The 23,653-nt window shown below is 46.4% G+C and overlaps 1 protein-coding gene across 3 annotated transcripts in view; it reads right to left on the reverse strand.

The window, feature by feature from the left end:
- Positions 1–18,644, reverse strand: part of LOC147637583 (carboxylesterase SOBER1-like) — a 68,771-nt gene extending 50,127 nt beyond the window's left edge. For all 3 annotated transcript variants that reach the window (XM_086799394.1, XM_086799393.1, XM_086799392.1), the window contains exon 1: positions 18,315–18,644. In XM_086799394.1, coding sequence (XP_086655520.1) covers positions 18,315–18,627 — 313 coding nt within the window. In that variant the 5' untranslated portion in view covers positions 18,628–18,644. The remainder of the gene's footprint in view (positions 1–18,314) is intronic.
- Between the last annotated feature and the right edge of the window lie 5,009 nt (positions 18,645–23,653).

The following is a 23,653-nucleotide window of genomic DNA, read 5'->3' on the forward strand; positions in this document are numbered from 1 at the left end:
ATTGAGGATGATCAGAGGAACTCATACTCGACGTACTCTCCAATCTCTAGAAAACTAGCTGCTAGAGATGCCCATAAAACTTCAAGTCCCTATCACTAACTATATCAAAAGGCAGTCCAGACAACCTGAAAAGTTGCTCAAGAAATTGTTGCATTGATTCAGTTGCCTTCACTGTCACTTTCGTGGGTAAAAATAGTGCCACGTTCGTCAATCTGACTACCACCACCCAGACAACATCATGCCCTCTACTGGTCCGCGGCAAACTTACAATGAAGTCCATGGAAATACTCTCATTTACCTCTTGGGATCTCTAGAGGATGTAACATATCTCCAGCCCTAAGCCGTTTAGCCTTATTCACTTGACATTGACGACACTTTACCACATAGTCCTCAACATACATCTTCATCTTAGGCCAGTAAAACGTCCGTTTTACTAAATCATAGATTCGTTGTACCCATGGATGACCCGCTATAGGAGAGTCATGACATTCATACAGGATCTTTTTCCTAATCTTAGCTTGATCCGGCACACAAATCTTCTCATTCCGGAACAATAATCCATATTAGGCCATGGTAACGTCCCTTTCACTAAATCATAGATTCGATGTACCCCTGGATGACCCGTTCATAGGAGCGTCATGACATTCATACAGGATCGTCAGCGTCGGTACACAGGCATGGACCATCAACCAACTCTATGACCGAATGAATCACAGTAACCCATAAGTCACTTATATAATGACCATTGTCGCTATAAATAACAGTCCAGCTATAAATAGCCAATAACCATGGATTATCAATAACAATGAACCCTAGCCACCCGTAACCTACCTATGGCCTTCCCCTAATCCCAGGGCTCCCCAACCCTTACCAGATTAGACCCTAATCTTGAGGATTAGTGTTAGATACATAACATACTTCCCCTCCTAAGACCTTTCCTCTCTAGGAAACAAAATCAGAAGTCTTCGCTCTAAACTAGCAACTGTCTCAAAAGTTGAGTCCTCCAACGCCCTATCTTCCCACTTAATCATATACTCAAGGATCAACTTATTCCTAAGTTTTCTCACGGAAATCGAGTATAAGCTCTAGCTCATGTGGAACAAAAGACAAGTCCTCAACCTCTACAAGTTCCTGAGGTGTAACTACGTTATCCTCAGCTCCCAATTTCTCCTTAAGTCTCCTCACATGAGAAATTGGATGAACTTTTGCAGTAGCAGGCAATTGTAATTTATAAGCCACCTCACCAATCCTTTTCAAGAACAGATAAGGTCCACAGTACCTAGGGGACAACTTCCCAATCTTCCCTATCCGCAACGTCTCAAAACTCTTAGGTATCCGTAGATAAACAAGTATTCCCTCAGAAAACTCACTCGACGACACAACCCTCTCAAGGAATCGTACAAGTCGGCACTAATCTCAGCAACACAACAATCCCCCTCTTGCTCACACAAATCCCAAGAACAATCAAGAGCCTAAGGCTCTGATACCATGTCAGAATACGCAGCAGAGATGATGACCAAATCTAGAAACACGAGCAAACGCAATGCAAAAATACACCACGAGAGAGAGAGAGAGAGAGAGAGAGAGAGAGAGAGAGGCGTGTAACTCTGCTCTATATACACAAAGAAGATCCCGAATATGATACAAGATGTGGCAAGGGCTGTGGGGCCATTTTATATGGCCCCCAAGTGGCAGTCGGCCTGCTCCAAAGGCAGCCGACAGGAGCATGTCCACCGACTGGTAATAAACCAGTTGGCCAGTACCGTGCACAATTGGCCAGCACCAAGAAGGTGTCCACACAGTCGACCAGCATCAATAAACGCATACAGCAGCAGTCGGCCACATGCTAAGACATCCTGCCACCTCAGGGCTGCCACCTAAGCCACAGAAAAATGGAAAAAACCGGGGAAAAATACGGGGAGTGAGGAAAAATGATGAAACACCTACAAAGGGCGGGCACACCCACAACAGAGGCCCTGGTGTCTAGTAAAGACAGGAGATGACTTCTAACAGGATCTGCCAAAGTTGCATACATGGCAATCACAGATTCATCCACTTCTTCAAAGGATTCATTCCTCGTGATCACAGATATGACTTCTCCTGAAGGGGTTAGTGTCACGCCTGAAGCAGTGGAATGGGTTGGTGATAGTGGTGCTTCTACCCACATGACCAATCAAGCCCATATCTTGGAGGACTACCAGACTCTCTCTTCTTCAGTTTGTACCGATGTTGGTAATGTTTCTTTGGGTTCCTCTGCCACCTTACATGATGTTCTACATGTACCACGAATTTCCAAAAATCTGTTTTTAATATACAAAGCTTCTCGGAAAGGACTTGGTGTGTACTTTGATGATGAGGTCATCGAAGTAATCAACAGGAAGACTCTCTCGGTTGTTGCCAATGGAGTCCATGATGGGGGTCTCTACAAGATCACCAATTTTTCTTCCCAGATCCCTCACACTGATTTCCATATTCATCAGCTTTTCTCGCCCGTGTTGGCTTTGGTTTCTGAGGCAATTCTGGCTCACAAGTCAGATGCTTTTGCCAGTTTCAGGATTTGGATCGCGATGGTGGAAAATCAGTCTAGGGGTAGAGTGTCATTCCTCCGGACTGATAATGGTGGCGAGTTTGTACCATTTGATGACTTCCTTGCTTCGAAGGGCATTCACCGATAGACTACAGTTCCTTACACTCCTCAGCAAAATGGAGTTGTGGAACGAAAGAACCGGACCGTCAAAGAGATGGCTCGTGCTTTGTTGCATCATGTAGGTCTCCCTCCTGCTTTCTGAGGTGAAGCTGTGGCTACCTCAGTTTATCTCATTAACCACTCTCTCACAAAGTGGTTGAGGGGATGACTCCGGAGAAGGCCTTTACAGGACACAAGCCTTTTGTATCTCATCTTCGTGTTTTCGACTGTGTTGCTTATGTGCATGTCCCAGATAAGAAAAGGACCACACTCGCCCCGAAGTCAAAGAGGATGATCTTCACAGGCTACAGTCTAAGATCCAAAGGGTACCGCTTCTGGGATCCAGAGTGTCACGTGCATCCCACACTTGGATGCCACGTAGACATTTTTGTACAGAAGGTGCACGACATGGGATGGTGAACTGGTCCCATGTGAGCCCAGTCCGGGACGAGTCAGCCAAGGATCCATCTCAGTCATCCGAGGTCAGGTGTGCATTGTCCTGCACATGAGTCCGAGGTCAGGTGTGCACTGTCCTGCACATGAAACAGTGCCAGTCCGCGCTGTGAGTCTCCCTCTAGAATGATGTCAGTGGTTCTGTGTATCTGGTATGGTACCGGATGCCAGATCACTGAGTAGATTATGTTTAGGACAAGGGGCCAGCCCATAGGGCTACCCCGGAGCTTAGTATGGGCATGGGAATGGTGTGAAACCATCCCCATGAGGGCCAGGAAGGCCCATGCTGGACCCACCAGCCATGGAAGGGCTGTGGGACAGCCCTAGGGCAAAGATAAGGCTATTTTCAGGAGCATACAGCCTTTAAATGGCTGTAGGGCATGTATGGGGCAGCCCATACACGCTGCCCAGCCTTGGGATTGTGGACAAAAGTGGTGTCCAGCCAATCAGAAGCAGGCGCATCACTTTCAGCCTGTTAGTAAAAAAAGGCAGTATTTTTTGAGATTTCATTCAGCATTTATTGCTGAATTTCCACCAGTCGTGGGACATAGCCTGTTTTTCAGCTGGCCAACTGCTCCTGAGGAGGAGTATAAATAGTGGAGGCCATAATCCCATCATTCATCTCAGTTTTCACCAAGTGCTCAAGCCAATCAAGGGCCAGTCAAGCCAAGGAGATTGCCAAGCAAAGGGGTGGACTTCTGAAGGTCAAGGGCAGGATTTTCCAGCCAAGAAAAGGTCAAGTTTTCTGTATTTGTTTTCAGATTTACATCATTCTAATAAAGCAAATACACCATCCGTGGTGGGGGCCCTACAGAGGGTAATTGGGACCCAATACTGTGTCCTCTCCATCTCCCCCTTCTCTCTCTATTTTTCTGCACATCTCCTTTCAGTTTGTGCGTTAATTCCATCGCGAAAAGAGTGCTGATTTCTGAGTTTTGAAGTACCGATCCTTCTCCGAAGCTTCCGCATATTACAGTGGTATCAGAGCCTACTTCAAGGACAAAGATTCAGCAAAGAAAACCAGAAAATTTTCTCGCTTGTGTGGTTGGTTTTTAGACGCCGGTGGACTACCCCTTTCGGAGTGACTCCTGTCCCTCGAAGGACAGTTGGTTTTTAGCCTCCGGAAGTCTCCCACACAGATAGTGGATGGTCAGATTGCGTTCCGGAAAGGAATTGCATTTTCCCGCTATGGCGAGCTTCGGCGACGAGAGAGAACCAGAACCATGGGACCAGAGTGCACCAGGCAGCCCAGCTAGGGCACCAGGCTTGAGTGTCACAGACATGTTCCAGCAGATGATGTGAGCAATCGTAGACCAGACAGCCAAGTTGGATGAGCAGTAGGCGCGGATCTTGGCTCTGGAGGAGCATTCTCGCTCTCCAGCGTCGCGTTTTCCATCTCCTCCTCCCTCTCCTTCCGTATCCCAGATACCAGATCCTCGTCACAGGGACCCTCTCGTGGGATCACAGCCGCAGCCAAGCTCCTTGCTTGAGTTGCAAATGCGTGCACTGGGGATTTGACAACGAGAAGACGACGCCATGCGACGCGTGGAACACGAGCGTTACCTCAGAGCTTTGGACGCCAGATTGACACCGGCGGCACCCTCGAATCATTTTCCCGAGAAAATGGATTTCAGTAAGTATAATGGTAAACTCGATCCCACAACTCTTTATTCATGGTTGCATCAATTTGAAGCTTACTTTGCCGCAGTTAGGAAAACAGATACTGACAAAGTGATCTTAGCTAGTTGGTACTTGGAAGGTGAGGCCATTCCTTGGTGGACTCAGTGGGCTCATGCCCACACCAGAGCAGGTATGGCAGCTTATGGGTGGGACGAATTCGTCCGCGACCTTAAGCAGCGGTTTCTACCGCCCCACTACCTTGAGCGACTCGAAGACGAGTTCAGGGGAGCGCGTCAGAACACGCAGCCAGTCCTTCAGTTTGCCAATAAAATTTCGACCTTGTGTCTGCAATTAGGCTTATCTGATACGGACAAGAAAGGGCAGTTTTTGTATGGCCTGGACACGCAAATCCAATGGGAGGTGCGTATGTTTAGGCCAGCCACCTTTGAGGACGCACTCTCGCTTGCGCAGAGTGCAGAAATGAAACACAATGGTGGCAAGCCCAAGACTTCCCAGCCGGCTTCTCCCAGGGCTAACACCTCGGGGAGCAAAAGCCAGAACCAGACAAGGTCTTCCCCAGGACAGAGCCAGGGAGCCTCTAGCTCCAAGAACTCGAACAATGCGTCTAATCTTACTCCAGACCAGAAAGCGGAGGCAGGCAAGACAGGTGGCAAGTTGAGTGCTGAGGAGCTTTCTCAGTACAAGAAGGAGGGTAGATGTTTCTTTTGTCACACAAAAGGACATACTTCTCGGCATTGTCCCCGGTGCTTCAGTTGGAGCAATTATTAGTCGGGAGCTCGAAGATAAGCAGAAGGGCGCCCATGACCAGGAGTATGAGCGCAATGAATTGCTCAAGTCCTTTGGCTACATAGGTGGCCAGAGAGTCGTCGTCTTGTTTGACAGCGGCAGCACGGAGGATGTGGTCACGGAACAGGCCGCTAGGCGTGCCCGTTTCGAGTTGACTCCGGTGGACAAACAGGTGGAGGATTTTAGCACAAGTATGACAACGAGCGTCAAGTATGAAGCTCTAGGTGCTAAGTTAGTGATTCATGGCATCGAGTTTGTGCGTGACTTTATGGTTGCAGACATAATTTTGAGTATCCAGTGGTTTCACAAGTTTCTTCCTAATGTCAAGTGGGACAAGCACACGTTTCAAATCAATCGAAATGTGTCGAACACCCCGGTGACCATTAAGTGTGAGCCAGGTATTTCAAACTTTTCGCTCATAAGCCACTTGCAGGCTAAGCGAGCAGTCAGAAAAGGCGCACAGTGTGCGATGATTTACATCCAGACAGCCCAGACGGTGGCCAGTGCTTCCGAGAAGTACTCGGTCCTCCATGAAAAGTTCTTTTTCTTCGGGACAGTCTCCCTCCCCAGCTCCCCCCGTCCAGACTCGAGGATCACAGGATTGACCTCCTCCCAGGCTCGGAACCCCCAAGCAAGTTTCCGTATCGCCTTTCTAAGGCAATGGAATCGGAGTTGGACCGCCAACTCCAAGAATTGTTGCAAGTTGGCTTCATCCGCCCCAACGTGTCGCCATTTGCAGCACCGATCTTGTTTGTCAAGAAGAAAGATGGGTCTTCTCGTTTGTGTGTCGATTATCGTGCACTCAACAAGCTGACTATCAAGAGCAATTTCCCGATGCCTCGAATTGACTATATTCTCGAGAGGTTGAATGGAGCTAAGGTGTTCTCCAAACTGGATTTAAAGAGTGGGTACCACCAGGTACGGATTGTAGAGGGGAACATCCCCAAAACAGCCTTCCGTACATAACAGGCCCACTATGAATTTGTGGTCATGCCATTTGGTTTGACGAACGCCCCAGCTACATTTAACCGCATGATGATGCGTGTTTTTCGGGAGTTGATTGAAAAGTGTGTGTTCATATTTTTGGACGACATACTCATATTTTCAGCTACAGTTGAGCAACATGACATTGATGTGGAGAAAGTCCTTAAGTTGCTGGAAAGCAACGAGCTCTACGTCAATGAAAAGAAGTCAGAATTTTATCTGTTCCAGGTACATTACTTGGGATATATAATTAGTGCTGAAGGCATTCGACTGGATCCGGCTAAAGTGGCCGAGATTGTTAACTGGGAAGTACCACAGACAGCTTATGACATTAGATCATTTGTGGGTATATGCCAGGCATATTCCACCCACATTGACAAGTTTTCCGACCTCTCGGCAGACCTCACCGATCTGCTAAAGGGAGTGAAAACAAGAAGGCAAAAGATTCGAATGACTCCACGAGCGTTGGAGGCATTCCAGAACCTCAAGGTGGCTTTGTCAGAAGCGCCTTATTTAGCCCTTGCCTCGTGGGACGAACCATTTCAAGTGATCACCGATGCGAGTAACATCGCAATTGGAGGTGTACTGCAACAGAATGGTCATCCAGTAGCTTACATGTCTCGTAAGTTACTGCCCGCCGAAAAGAATTACTCACTCTATGATCGTGAACTCCTAGCAGTTATACAAGCCTTGAAACATTGGAAACATTTCCTGTATGGCCGTGACTTCGAGGTTCGCACTGACCATCAGGCATTGCGCTGGATTCAGACAATGCCAAGTGCACAGTGGAGTGATCGACAACACCGCTGGAGTCAAATATTCCAGCAGTTCGATGGTATGATTGAGTACCTTCCAAGAAAGGCCAATCCAGTGGCCGATGCTTTGGGCAGGAAGGGACAAGTATCTGCGATTCAGACCACCAGAATTAACCTTGTTGGTACAGGACTAGAAGACATGAAGCACACGTACGCGGATTCCAAGGAATTCGGTACTCAGTGGGAACAGGCATTGGATGCCACAGGACCATGCCATTTTCTGATACGCGATGGTTGGCTTTTCTACAAAGGTCGACTATGTGTCATGAAGTCATTCCGGGCAGCTCTTCTCCATGATGCCCATGACGCCATTACAGGTGGTCATAGGGGCATGAATTCGACTCTGGAGAAACTAGAACAGCAATACTATTGGCCAAAGATGAGGCGTGATGTGTTTACATATGTACATTTGTCAAAAGGTGAAAGCTCCTCATGGAAAGAAGATAGGGTTGTTACAGCCTTTGCCGATTCTTGAGGGTCCTTTCCAGGACATTTCGATGGACTTTGTCACAAATTTGCCTCCCAGTCCGAGTAAGCGTAATACGCAGTGCTTAGCTATTGTTGATAGGTTTCGCAAATTTGTTATGCTTATTCCGTGCAGGGCCAATGTGACCGCCGAAGATGTTGCCCAGTTATTCATTCGGCATTGGTACTCGATTGGCAGGATTCCTAGGACCATAGTGTCAGATCGAGATGCCAAGTTTACCAGTCATTTTTGGAGGGCATTGTTTGATAATTTTGGTACTAAGTTGAATTTTTCCAGTGCATTCCACCCACAGACAGATGGCCAGACAGAGATATACAACCAGTTGGCCTTTGATGTGCTGAAGTGTTATGTCCACGATCAGCAAGGTAAGTGGGAATCGTTTTTGCCTTTAGTTCAAGTTGTTTTGAATGACTCTTTTTCTTCAGCTATTGGCAGGACTCCATATGGGGCAGCATTTGGAAGACCTTTCCAATCATTGTTAACCAGGACTTCGTCTTCAGTACCGGAGGCGAACAAAGTGACGAAGTCTTACCAGGAGATTCTAGAGTCCGTAAAAGACAGATTGGCTAAAGCGCAAGAGGCCTACACTCAGTAGGCCAATAAAGACCGAAGGGATATGAAGTTTTTAGAAGGGGATTGGGTGTATCTTCGGATTATGAAGCAAAGATTGAAGTAGGTGGGCAAGCGATGCCCAAAGTTGTCTTTCAGGAGCTTCGGACCATTTCCCATCCGGAAAAAGATTAATGAGGTGTCTATGCAATTAAAGCTACCTCCAAGTTGGACTATGCACGATGTATTTCATGTCAGTTGGTTAAAGCCATACGCAGGTCCACCCCCTTCAGAGGTCAAAGACGAAGCGGAACCAGACATTATTGATGAAGCAGAAGTAATGGTTCCAGAACAGATCCTTCTGCACCGTTTCAAGCATGGCTCAGGCCGAAGACTACGACAGTTCCTCACGAAGTTTCGTGCAGAGTCACATGGGGACGGGGGACGGGGACGGGGACGGGGACGGGGAAGTGCTGTCCCGGGGACGGGGTCGGGAACGGCAAAAAAAAACCTCTTTTTTAAAAGCAATTTAGGAGTTGTATGCATGACATACATATAGAGACACACTTTGAACAAAATTTTACACCGAATAGACAAAAAAACAAGAGTCATTTTGAGCAAAATGCGCTAATAAAACATCGATGGCACACTGATTATGTGATTGATAGTCTGATAGATACAAAGAGATAAGTACATGTCTCATGGGCAGTGAGGGTTACAAAAAAGAGTGGGTACAAAATAGGGATACTAGATAGATCACAATAGATCATGGCCATTGGCAGTGGGCACAAAAAAGGTGAGATGGCTCAAGGCTCAAGAGTCAAGCCTCAAGCTCCTGAAGTGCTAGCCTGACAGGAGGCTTGGAAGTCGAAGTTGTCGATGCCATTTGAAGCCTCCTCCTCCCCCTCAGGCTATAGCTCCTCCTCTACCTCCTCAAGATGCTCCTGAGCTGCAGGATCCTGCTGTGCCATCTCCCATTCGGTGAAGGGATCCGCCTTCCCTGTTGCTGTCGCACATAGCATGCGCAAGTTAGCGCTCACAAAAACCAAATCACTTACCCTTTGCACTTCAAGGCGGTTCCTCTTCTTAGAGGCAATGTGACTGTAAACGCTCCAAAGTTGCTCCAAGCAACTAGAGCTCACAGCCTGGCTAAGGATGCGAATAGCCAAGCGCTGCAACTCTGGCCCATCTGATCCGTAATCCTCCCACCAAAGAGGAGACCCAATCTTGAGGCGGTCAAGCTGTGCATCTAAACATCCAAAAGATCCCTGCCGCGTCCTGTACTGAGATAGCTGGTCTCTGATCTTCCGCCTGATGGTAGGGTCGGGCTCTAAGCGCTCCAAAATGATCCGCCATCCCCTGCTTACTTCCTTGTCGGCCTCTTGCTTTCTGCCCTAGAACTCTGGATCAACCACAAAGGCAGCCGCATGAAGAGGGGAGTAGTAGGAGTTCCACCTGGACTCACATAATGAGTGGATCTCCTCAAACTCGGCCCTGTCTGGCACAAGCTGCTGGAGTGACTCGATCATGCGATCCATGGCCTCATAGACCTTGCCGATACATGGTTCACGGCCGTCAATGACTCGTAGAAGGTGAACAATAGGCTTGACCAAGGCATCAAGTGTCTTCACCTTCTCCCACCAAGCGGCATCATCGGCGCGATCTCGGCACGTTCTCCCTGTTGCCGATTTTGACTGCGGCATGGCAGAAAATTCATCACTAAGGAAAAGCCCTCTTAGGGCTCCGCCACATGTAGACAAGCGGCCTAGCATGAGGAAGTGGTATGCAAACCTTGTCTCAGAATACTTGAGGAGGGAAAGAGTGCTCCTTTTAGAGAACTCATGTCGCAGCCTTTGGTGGTTGAGGACAAAGGATACAAGCTGGTTAGCCTCCTCAATGGTGGGTGCAATCCATGGCAAGGCACCTATGTCTTTGAGGAGGTTGTTGAGACAATGGGCCATGCAAAAAGAAACTGTGATGGATGGATACATTGACTCAATAATGCTCCCGGCTGCCCTATTTGACGCCTCTCCATCCGCCACCATGCCGACCACAAGCTCCGGCCCAATGACCTCGATCGTGGACGCCCATTCCGCGGCAAGCACATCCACGGCCTTCCCAGTGCCACTCGCATCATGTGACTCGATGAAGTACACTTTGCCCCTTGAGTAGGCCACCACTCCATGGATGGAGCGCTTGCGCGTGTCACTCCATCCGTCTACAATGAGAGAGACTCCGTTAGTCTCCCATGTTGCCTTTGTATCCGCCGCCGCCTGCTCAACGGCCAACTTCTCCCTATCAAGCAAAGTGGTGCGAATCTTTTCCGATGAAGGTGGCACATAAGAGGGGCCATATTCCCCGATCTTTGTGGCCATCTCACGGAAGTAAGGAGACCTATTTCAAGTAAGGAAAACCATGTAGCATGTTAGCTTTTTTTGGCAATATGACAAATGCTTTGAAGCATGAGACATTAAAAAAAAAAGAGTGAAGAGAATTGAGTCTCGACTCTCACCGTGCCGCTTGAAACGCAATGTGGTCGTGGTAGAAGAACCTAGCCACCGACCTATCCACCTCATCCTTCAATTTTGGGTTCCAATTCTCGTTAAGAGTGGATTGACGGCGGATGGGAATGGAGGCACCCGATGTGGATGGAGTGGACTTGAATGGTTGAGAGCTTGAAGCAAGATTTGGGTTCCTCTCCACCTCCATTCGCGTCGGTTGCTCTCGTGCTCTCACCACATCATGAGGATCAACGGCAACATGTCGCCCTCTCTTTGCCGCCTCGGCCACCTCATAAACCTTGAGCTTCTCAAGAAGCTCCGCTCGCTTCTCAGGAGTAAAGCGCCGGCCTCGTGCAAAAAGTGAGCTCGCACTTTGTTGGCGCCGCCACTTCTCTTGTAGGAACAAAGCTTGCAATTCCATGCCCTTGAACCACCGCCCACTCCACGACTAGCGTAGTGGACCTCATCCCACCATGACCATGTGTGCACCGCCGGCCTCCTTCGTGAAGAGCCCGCAACGGAAGATGTGGCGGCGGCGCCTTCACCTTGAGATGCCATGAATGATGAATAGTGTGAGAGAGAGGGAAGAAGGGTGCAAGAGAGAGAGAGAGAGAGAGATGGCTTGGAAGTTGGAGAGAGAGAGAGAGATGGCTTGGAGAGAGAGAGAGAGAGAGAGAGAGAGAGATGGCTTGGAAGTTGGAACTTGGCACAACTTGGAACTTTGAAGTTTGGATTTGGAAGCTTGAGCAATGAGGCTTGAGAAACGAGTGTGGGTGCAATAGAGAGTGTGCCTTTTTTTATAGCTGGAATTCTGCCCGTTTCTGCCCGTTTTCTGCCCGTTTCTGGCCGTTGGAGACGTCCCCTCACCGCGTCCCCTACACGTCCCGCGTTTCGGGAACGCGTCCCCGGGACGCCCTCAGGCGTCCCCGTGTTGCACGGCGTCCCCTACACGTCCCACCCGTCCCCGGCCGTCCCGCGTCCCTACGGCCCATCCCCGCGTCCCCGTGTGACTCTGGTTTCAAGACCGAGGAACTCATGAAGCGGTATGGCTCGACAAAGAATTTTTCGAAGACTATCCGGCATTATTGACGGATTATTTGGAGGCTATGCAGCTTCCGTCAAGTTAAGCAGAAGGGGATGTCACGTGCATTCCGCGCTTGGATGCCACGTAGACATTTCTGTATAGAAGGTGCAGGACCTGGGATAGTGAACTGGTCCCATGTGAGCCCAGTCCGGGACGAGTCAGCCAGGGATCCATCTCAGTCGTCCGAGGTCAGGTGTGCATTGTCCTGCACATGAGTCCGAGGTCAGGTGTGCACTGTCCTGCACATGAAACAGTGCCAGTCCGCGCTGTGAGTCTCCCTCTAGAATGATGTCAGTGGTTCTGTGTATCTGGTATGGTACCGGATGCCAGATCACTGAGTAGATTATGTTTAGGACAAGGGGCCAGCCCATAGGGCTACCCCGGAGCTTAGTATGGGCATGGGAATGGTGTGAAACCATCCCCATGAGGGCCAGGAAGGCCCAGGCTGGACCCACCAGCCATGGAAGGGCTGTGGGACAGCCCTAGGGCAAAGATAAGGCTATTTTCAGGAGCATACAGCCTTTAAATGGCTGTAGGGCATGTATGGGGCAGCCCATACAGGCTGCCCAGCCTTGGGATTGTGGACAAAAGTGGTGTCCAGCCAATCAGAAGCAGGCGCATCACTTTCAGCCTGTTAGTAAAAAAAGGCAGTATTTTTTGAGATTTCATTCAGCATTTATTGCTGAATTTCCACCAGTCGTGGGACATAGCCTGTTTTTCAGCTGGCCAACTGCTCCTGAGGAGGAGTATAAATAGTGGAGGCCATAATCCCATCATTCATCTCAGTTTTCACCAAGTGCTCAAGCCAATCAAGGGCCAGTCAAGCCAAGGAGATTGCCAAGCAAAGGGGTGGACTTCTGAAGGTCAAGGGCAGGATTTTCCAGCCAAGAAAAGGTCAAGTTTTCTGTATTTGTTTTCAGATTTACATCATTCTAATAAAGCAAATACACCATCCGTGGTGGGGGCCCTACAGAGGGTAATTGGGACCCAATACTGTCCTCTCCATCTCCCCCTTCTCTCTCTATTTTTCTGCACATCTCCTTTCAGTTTGTGCGTTAATTCCGTCGCGAAAAGAGTGCTGATTTCTGAATTTTTGAAGTACTGATCCTTCTCCGAAGCTTTCGCATATTGCACACAGGTTGATGACATCATCATTTCCCTTGATGCTCGATTTGATGAGAGCTTGTTTGGCATTGATTCCTCTCTGTGACATGTGGGAGGTTAAGACCGTAGTAATCACAACCTTAGTCTGACTTAACTGCACTTCATGATGTTTAAGAGACAAACAGATATGTGTCAATGCAATGCAGCTATATTAGATGAATGAAAGATGTTACAATGATGATCCAAATGGATCTGTAATGCTGAATATGCTGCCTATATGCTGAATATGCGGGCTGAACTGCTGTCCACTCTTTCCCTTGTCTCCTGGGAAGGAAGCGCTGAAGGGAGCTTTGGGAACAGATGCTGAATACTGATGAATGATGAAAACGCAGACCTGAATGGCTGATTCTGGACTGTATGCTGCTGCGTTTGCTGAATATGATGCTGAGGATGATGCGTTTGCTGACTACAACTGCTGGGGACGATGCGTTAACTGATGATGCTGCTGAGATGATGATGCGTTAACTGACTATGCTGATGGAGATGCGTTAACTGAATGCTGATGGAGATATGCTGAAACGCTGCTGATCCAGATGAAGGATGCGCTTCACTCTGATGATCCCCTGATGACTGAATGGATGATCTGCTGAATGGAGAGGCGCCTGTATTTATATGGGTAAGAGGGCTGGTCGGCCAGATGGCTGCAGTCGGCCAGTGCATAACTCCCAATAAAGCTAGTCGGCTGCTCCAATAATGCCTGATAAAAATGCATAAAATACCTGAATAATGCTTGATAAATGCTGGTAAAATATCTTATGAATCTGATGATGCTAATGATGCCATAATGATGCCATGTCACTGTACACCTGACTGGTGTGCACGTGACATAAATTTCTGTCTGGCCATCTGTCTGGGGATGGAATGCACTAGACAACTGCAACTTAGTTCCAAAGTTTTCAAATAATGCCTGATAAATGCTGGTAAAATATCTGATGAATCTGATGATGCTAATGATGCCATAATGATGCCATGTCACTGTACACCTGACTGGTGTGCACGTGACATTCCCCGCTGCTAAACTGTTGCTGGGTGGATAGCTGGCAACCTTCGACTCTTCTGCGATCTTTCTCCTCCGAACCACTGCCCCCTTCTGTCTTCTGCTGGGACTGAGGCCGTCTGCAGGAGTTAAATCCTTGAGCCAAGACGCTATGTACTGCGGGAACTGAATGGCAAATACCTGAGTCACCCCTGACTTGTTCCTGGAAACCTTTCACCTACCATCTCCGTCGTACCTAAAGCTCTGAACCTCCTGAGGCGATGTTGGAGCAAACTTCCGTCTTCTGTGGAAGAGAAACCCCCTGTCGCTGCCAGTTGAAGCCAAAACTTATGTGCTCCTTTGATGATGGATGTCATTCTTCCCTGAGAGTTCATGGGTAACATGTATGCAAGACTGACTGCTAAGATAACTGCTAAGATGACTGCTATGATAACTGCTATGCAAGCCATGTGCAACCCTATATGCTGTGCAAGAATGTAGATGGATGGGTTACTGATGCAGACCTAAGGGAAAATCCCTAAGGGTGGCTTGCAAAATTTTCAGAACTGGGTTTAACTGTGCGGAAGCGATAAAACTGATGACTGACTGAATGACTGCTGGAATGAACATGCTCTAAGGCTGGTTACCCTGTAACGCTCTGATACCAATGTCACATGTGGGAGGTTAAGACCGTAGTAATCACAACCTTAGTCTGACTTAACTGCACTTAATGATGTTTAAGAGACAAACAGATATGTGTCAATGCAATGCAGCTATATTAGATGAATGAAAGATGTTACAATGATGATCCAAATGGATCTGTAATGCTGAATATGCTGCCTATATGCTGAATATGCGGGCTGAACTGCTGTCCACTCTTTCCCTTGTCTCCTGGGAAGGAAACGCTGAAGGGAGCTTTGGGAACAGATGCTGAATACTGATGAATGATGAAAACGCAGACCTGAATGGCTGATTCTGGACGGTATGCTGCTGCGTTTGCTGAATATGATGCTGAGGATGATGCGTTTGCTGACTACAACTGCTGGGGATGATGCGTTAACTGATGATGCTGCTGAGATGATGATGCGTTAACTGACTATGCTGATGGAGATGCGTTAACTGAATGCTGATGGAGATGCGTTGAATGCTGATGGAGATATGCTGAAACGCTGCTGATCCAGATGAAGGATGCGCTTCACTCTGATGATCCCCTGATGACTGAATGGATGATCTGCTGAATGGAGAGGCGCCTGTATTTATATGGGTAAGAGGGCTGGTCGGCCAGATGGCTGCAGTCGGCCAGTGCATAACTCCCAATAAAGCTAGTCGGCTGCTCCAATAATGCCTGATAAAAATGCATAAAATACCTGAATAATGCTTGATAAATGCTGGTAAAATATCTGATGAATCTGATGATGCTAATGATGCCATAATGATGCCATGTCATTGTACACCTGACTGGTGTGCACGTGACACTCTCCACCTGATGCATCTTCGGACTTTCTGGATGATCCATTCCCGGCAGATGCTAGTGATCTTTTACCTCTTCCATGTCCAACTCCTCCTCCTCCTTGCTGCAACCCCGATGCCAGCTACACCTTTACAGTCACCCATTCCAGTTGCATCAGCTCCCGCAGCTTCCAGTCCCTCTACGAGTCTTGCTTTGACTCTAGGACTACCCTCACCAGTGCTTACCTCATCACCACTTCCAGCAACATCGAATGAGTCCTCTCTTGTAGCTGGATCTTCTTCTTCACGCTTTGAGAGAAAGGCTGGCCTACCTCGTTGGGTTCAATAACTCTTTAGAGATTCTGGTCTCACTGATGCACAGCTCCATAACCAAATCTCTACCACCACCCCTGGACCTCGCCGTTCGTCTCGAGCTGCCACATCTCATCACACAATGAATTATGCTCTCATGAATTCTCTCCACGAGATTGATGAGCCTAAGAGTCCAGAGGAGACTCTTTCACAGCCGCAATGGCGGCAAACCATGGAAGCAAAGATGGCCTCTATTGAGAGGAATAACACTTGGTCTTTGGTACCACGGCCTTTACATTGTCGTGTTATTGGTGTGAAATGGATTTTCAAAGTCACGTTTCATGCATATGGTACTTTGGACAAGTACAAAGCCCGCCTTGTTGCACGAGGATATGCTCAGAAGGCAGGTGAAGACTTTGATGAGACATTTGCTCCTACAACTAGGTATACCACCATCAGGATTGTTTTGGCTCTAAATCCGCTTTTCCGCATGGAGATTTAGAGGAGGAAGTTTATGTTGAGCAGCCTCCTAGTTTTGTGATTCAAGGACAGGACACCCATGTTTATCTTCTGCAGAAGACTCTTTATGGTCTCAAACAAGCAACCCGTGCCTGGTATCATAAGATTGATGCCTTCTTGTTATCTCTTGGCTTTGAGAGGACATATGCTGACAAGAATCTCTATGTGCTTCTTTCTGGTGGAAATATTTGTGTCATTGTTTTGTATGTTGATGACCTCATTCTTTCTAGTTCAGATACTGGGTTGGTCACACAGGTTCAGTCCAAGCTTTCAGAGACATTTGAGATGATTGATCTTGGTCTTCTACATTATTTTCTTGGGCTGGAGGTTTGGCAAAAAGATGACTATATCTTCATTTCTCAACAGAAGTATGTAAGGAAGCTGCTCACACTTTACGAGTTGTCAGATTGTACACCTCTCTCGTCCCATGGAACCCAATGCCAAGTTATCCAAGGAGGATGATACACCCTTGGTGGATTCCACAAAGTATCGACAGATTGTTGGCTCATTGCTTTACCTTGCCAATACCCGTCCAGACATCTCCTATGCTATGAGTGTCCTCAGCCACTTCCCATCAGCCGCTCGAAGGTCTCAGTGGTAGCTTTGAGAGTTCTTCATTATCTTCGAGGTACTTCACATTATGGCATCACCTACTCTTGTGGTGCTGATTTAGTTGGATTCACAGATTCTGATTAGGCAAGCTGGACTGATACTCAGAGGTCTATATCTGGATATTGCTTCATGCTTGGTTCTGGATTAGTTTCTTGGAAGTCTCAAAAGCAAAGGACTGTTTCTGCTTCTTCCACCGACACTGAGTATAAATCCTACCTTCTCTCCTCTACTAAGGCACTTTGGATTCGTCAAATTCTAGAGCATTTATGTTGTACCGACACTTCCCCGATTACTATTTTCTCGGATTCTCAAAGTGCTATTGCTCTAGCACAGAATCGTGTGATACAGAGACGATCCAAGCATATTGAAGTGCATTATCATTTTGTATGTGACTGGATCGAGTTGGGCCTTCTTCGACTGGCCTACTGTTCTACCAAGGACAATGTGGCCGATCTCTTCGCCAAACCACTTCCGAGAGCTACTATGGAGGTGTTACTTCAGCGTGCTGGTATTAGACCGCCCCTCTGGCGCTAAAGAGGAGGTGTTGGATTATATCATCTCCAGAGAGTATACATCATCTTTTTCATGCTTGTATCGGCCATTTATGAGGCCTTGCATTGGCATATCTTAGCAGAGATTATTCAACATTTTTCTACCATTTTTTGGTATTTTTAGGCATTTTATGTAGCATTTTATGCTACTGCCATGCTATCGGCCTGCTACAGCTGGCCGACCAGCATCATGAGGGAGTATATAACGGCTGGCTCCCTTTCCCTCAATTCATCTCATTTTTCAGCATTCAGTTGAGGTCATTAGTAGCTGCTACTGCTTCTCAACGTTGTACAACACCTACGGGCTTCCCTCGTGCTCAGATTTCAGCAATAAACATCAGTTTCCAGCATTTACAGGTCTTGTACCTGGGCCTGCATCTGTGTTTTATATTTGCTTCATTTTTTTCACTCACTGATATTCTGAGAGCTGACATGTGTGCACCAGCTCGCCTACCTGATGGAATGTATTCTGCCTGCTGAACCTGTCCACCTTCCAGTCTCTGTGACTGAGCAGAATAGCCCGGGGTCAGGCCACTCTGCAAGGAGGCGACCCGGGGCACCTACAGAATGGCCCTGAGGTGGAGGCACTGACAGATGGCCTTCCCCATGGGCCATTCTGTAGTCCATGTATGTCTGAATCGTGAGATCTTCCCCCATCAGTAAAAGTAGTGTAGAACAGATACAGATCTCTGTTAACATGTACAGCCATCAAAAGCAGCAACAAGCGATCTCAACTTGTACTTACAGTTGCATGAGACGCGTTGAGGGGGGGCGGAAGGGAAGCGCCACTTAATGTTGGGGAGGTTGAAGGAGTGCTGAATAGGGGCATTGTTGGGCCCATTGTCGCCAAGGCCATGGAGCCATATGGTAGCCCAAGATGATGATGCTGGTGGTGATGAAGACGACATGGTGGTAGTGGAGACGTTAGTGGTGTTGGCCTTGGAAGGAGCACGGGGCAACCTGCATAGCCTTGGCCAAACTGTGGAAAAGCTCAACCCCATCGCCACCATAGCTAGAAGCCATAGAAGAGGCAAAGGTTTGCACGCTCGAGGGATCATTATGATGGTTAACGTGTGAAAATTTCTTTTTTTTTGCCAATATTATATATATATTATTGCAATAAAGAAGCTTTACGTTACATCCTTCTAACCCCCAACAATAGTAAATAACCTCTATTAATCCTCAGATACAAAAGATGACTCTTCCCAAGAAATCTGATACCCAAGCAAAATGCAAGCTTCAACCATAGCTTCAGTAGAACAGCCCTTAGGAGACTGCTTCTCCAGCAACATATTACCCTTCGCATCCCCTTTTTGAACTAAATTTTGATTGTTGGTCTAGTACCTACTGGATTCTCAATAAAAGCAACAAAGATGTAGCTTGCTTGGTTGACCTTCTTGTACCATCTCTTAGTTTTAGGTCCATATCTAACTGGTTTGGCATCCAACTTTAGTTTTCCAAGACCCTGTAATCCAAACACCACATCATTAGGCATAGCCCAGTATGTTTGCAGGTAACACCCAAAGGAGAAGGGTCAGATGATGGTAGATTGCAAAGCCTAAATTACTAAAATAATTCAATCCCACTCAACTTGTTAACCAAGCATATAGACCAACACATACATATACACTTATGCATCAACCCACTCACGTCAATTCCTGTGTCACAAGCTTTCTGAAAAACAATGCAATTTTTGGAATTCCAGATCTCCCACAAGCAACAAAATCTGATAATATTAAAAATCAAATCAACATGTTCACCATTTGTTGTCCATCTCCCAATTAAAATGTCCCCTCATTGACTTTGCACCCCTAAGTTGCTTTGGACCCATTTCCCAATCTTAACCCAGGCTCCCCTAATGGCAGGGCAATCCCAAAATGCATGCTTCCCATCTTCCAAGGCAATCGTCTTACATCTAGGGTAACATCCTCTTGTAAAGTTCCTCTGAACCAATTTAGAACTAGTCGGGAGAGCTCCCATACACACTCTCCACAAAAAAACCTGAGATTTAGTAGGTATTTCAATCTCCCATATTGCCTTCCATTTTCTTCTCCAATATAGCCGGAGCTCCAGCTCGCTTTCCATATTCTAGTACAGTAGATGAAATTATCCTCACTTATTCTCAAAGCATTGTACAAGACTCTAGTTATGCCTCTATCTAGCTTAGGGCCATTAAACCAGGACCAAACTGATCCAGCAAGACTCATCCACTATTGTGGATGTCCAGTCTTTCTGCACCTCCTCCACATGTTTGACAAGTTGTGCTTCCCTATTAGATAAGGCAAGATCCATCTCGAGTTGCTCAAGCTCCTCCCACCCACTGATGCCCCATCCCAACAGTCAGTAAATCTCCTCAAACCTTTGCTGTTCAACCTTTTGGCTATTCTAGGGTCTTAGAAAGCTAAAGGGGGGTTAAACTTATGAGTCCACCAAATCCCTAGACACATCAAAGAATTTCCCTAAAGCTCTACCACAACCATCCCAGACCATAAGTTCCAACACCTCTTTCCATTTAGTGTTGAAATATACAAGTGAATAGGGTGTGTGCAGGAACAAGCCCTTGGCTAGAGGCTGTAAAAGAGAATCTATAAATGTGAGAGAACCTATGAAAAGATGAAAAGAATCTACTAGGAGAGAATAAAGGGTAGCATGAGGAGATTTAGGAGGTGTGGAGATATTCTGGGAGAGGTGGAGAGAATCAAGCAAAAGAGGTGGAGTGAATCAAGGAGAAATCAGTGGGATTAGATGCTTGGATGTAAACTCTATAAATTGAGGCATTAGATGAATCTGTAAATGTGAGAGAACTTGTGAAAAGGTGAGAAGAATCTACTGAGAGAGAATAAAGGGTAGCATGAGGAGATTTAGGAGGTGTGGAGATATTCTGGGAGAGGTGGAGAGAATCAAGGAGAGGTGGAGAGAATCAAGCAAAAGAGGTGGAGTGAATCAAGGAGAAATCAGTGGGATTAGATGCTTGGATGTAAACTCTATAAATTGAGGCATTGGCCTAATGAGAATTTGCAGGTTTCTGATTATCCATACCTACATTAAGCTATCAGTTAATTGCTCACTAATTACGTCTTAATTATTATCTAATCTCTTTGTTAATGATGTTGATTCTAGCATTTGATCCACCACAGCTCATCACATTGTTGTAATTTTAACATGGTATCAGAGCCTAGCCTAGAATCAATCAATTTGTGAGCCCATTATCTTGTTAATCACCTGGCTAATTAGGATTAGTAGAAAATTAATATTTTCACCTCTTTTTCAACTAACCTCTGTACCCCCAACCACAGTGGAGGAGCTCCCTCTCCTTGTAGGCTCGACATTAGCTCAAATGCTTCTAGCCTAACATAGCTAACTCAGTGGTGCTCCAGCCAAGTGAATCAGCGCAGCAAACCACCGACCACAGCTCCCGATTTTCGCAGATTTGCAAGCGTCGTTTTTTCTGAGAAAAGTTGACATCTTGTCTGCTCCAGTTGCAGTGGGTCTAATTCCTCTTAGCCCCGGGGGTTTTCAAGCATGCTCTACAAGCTGGTGAAGTCAGAATTTGATTTGATCAAGTCTACAGTGAGATCCAAGCTCTTCATCAAATCTGCAGCAAGTGACTTTGGTAAAACAGAGATTAAGCATTCAATAATTGGTCAAATCTTGTGTTTCTTGGCTTAATCCTCTATTAGACTAATTGCTATTGATGGCCTTGAAAGGATTTGAGCTCATTTGAACTCTAAGGCCTCAGATCTGGGCTCCCTGCATACTCTGTTTTTTGCACACAAAACAGAGGATTAATTTACTAATCATTGATTAATCAGTGCTAATCACTGTATTTTGGTGCAATTGAGGGTTCAAATTAACCATTAGGTATCTGATACATATCTCTATAACTTCAGATTGCAATTTGGAGATGGTTTGATACTCCAACCATTCCGTACAAATTGGTTATCCTTGTAAAATCTGGTGATTTTATGCTGATAAATCTATTGTAATCATCTCTTAAACACCAGATTGAGTTGTAAAAGGATAGACACTACCCTTGAATCTTGAAATTGGATCAAGAGGTAAGACCCCCTTCACATCATCATGAGTACACCACAAGAAATAGCCAAATTTAATGGGGAGCAGTTTTACACATGGCAGACAAAAACCATGTATCTGCTCATGAGGAAAAATCTGTGGGGGCTAGTTGAGGGAAGAGATGAATGCCCAGAGGTGAGAGGGAAAAATGAGTGGAAGAGCAAGAATGAAAAAGCATTGGGACTTATTGCACTCAGTTTAAATGATGAAATCATTCATCACATCACAGGGATACAATAGGCAAAAGATGCATGGGATGAACTCAATAAATTATTTGGCACACAAGCTAAAAATTTAAAGATAAATCTGTTAATGCAATTCTACAAATTGGACATGAAGGAAAGTGAACCTTTAATCACACACTTGAACAAATATAAAAGCATTAAGCAACAACTGGCAGCTATTGGCAAAAAGGTAGAAGATGATGAGGCACTAGCAGTGCTTCTGAAGAGTGTGGACAAAGGTGAATATGAAAATAGTGTAACAACACTAAAGAATGTACCTGAATTGAAGCTACACGAGATAGAAGGAGCTCTACTAGAGCAAGAGAGCAGAGGCAAAGAGAAGAAATGGCTCGACTCAACAGCAGGAGAAGAAAAAGCATTCTTCACCCGAGGAGGATTCTCTCGAGGACGAGGACGAGGAAGAGGCAGAGTAGGAGGAAGGACCTTCACTTGCCACAACTGTGGAAAGCCAGGACACATGGCAAGAGACTGCTACAGCAAACCCAGTGGAGAAGGAATGACATCGGCAAACTTCATGGAGGCTCGTAAGGAAGAGGAGTCAGATCATCTTTTCTGAGAGAGAGAGAGAGAGAGAGAGAGAGAGAGAGAGAGAGAGAGAGAGAGAGAGAAACCCCACAACCCAATGTAACCTGCCCCAACATAGTAAAACCACCTCTGAGCCACCGATGATGTAGGCCATGTGGTAGATGTATGTGTGAGCACTTTAGTCAAGGTCGCGGGCACTTGTAGTAGCCTTGGACACATAGAGAGAGAGAGTGTGTCAAGGACTATGAGTTTAGGGACTTGAGGCACTGGTCGCGGACTATCAAGTAAGAGGGAAACTTGGTATAGGGTCCAGGTGTGCTAGGATTGTTCACTTGAGGGGAGGTGTTGAAATATACAAGTGAATAGGGTTGTGCGGGAACAAGCCCTTGGCTAGAGGCTATAAAAGAGAATCTGTAAATGTGAGAGAACCTGTAAAAAGGTGAGAAGAATCTATTGGGAGAGAATAAAGGGTAGCATGAGGAGATTTAGGAGGTGTGGAGATATTCAGGGAGAGGTGGAGAGAATCAAGCAAAAGAGGTGGAGTGAATTAAGGAGAAATCAGTGGGATTAGATGCTTGGATGTAAACTCTATAAATTGAGGCATTGGCCTAATGAGAATTTGCTGGTTTTTTATTATCCATGCCTAGCTATCAGTTAATTTCTCACTAATTACGTCTTAATTATTATCTAATCTCTTTATTAATGATGTTGATTCTAGCATTTGATCCACTGTAGCTCATCACATTGTTGTAATTTTAACATTTAGTACAAAGCATCTTGCATAGTAAGGACCATGTTACTTTAAGAGAAGCATGAGAAAACAATTTATCTTTCCAACCTAGACCTTGCCAAACTCCATAAAAAAAAATAGTTGAGCAGTCCACTAGTTCCTTTAGCATCCTTAACCAGATTTCCTTCTGTTGAAGACACTTGGGTGTAAAAGCACTGCCAACCTGGCAATAGTATGAGAAGGGAGATCAAGAATACCTAAACCACCTTCACTCTTAGGCAGGCTAATTCTGTCCCAAGCCAGCCATCCCAAGGCCTTTTTATTAGAGCCAGCATTCCTCCACACAAAATCTCTTACAAGTTTGACTATCTTATGTCAATACCCTTTTCCAAAGTCCAACACAGGGCATATGAACATTATATAGGCATTCAATACAATGTTGCATATAGCCACCCTATCATGGAAGGGGACCCTGATATCCTCCCATTTCTCGAGTTTCACAAAGAATCT

This window comes from Cibotium barometz, chromosome 6 (genome assembly GCF_041138505.1).
Source record: "Cibotium barometz isolate CiBa-2024 chromosome 6, ASM4113850v1, whole genome shotgun sequence".
NCBI classification, from domain to species: Eukaryota; Viridiplantae; Streptophyta; class Polypodiopsida; order Cyatheales; family Cibotiaceae; genus Cibotium; species Cibotium barometz.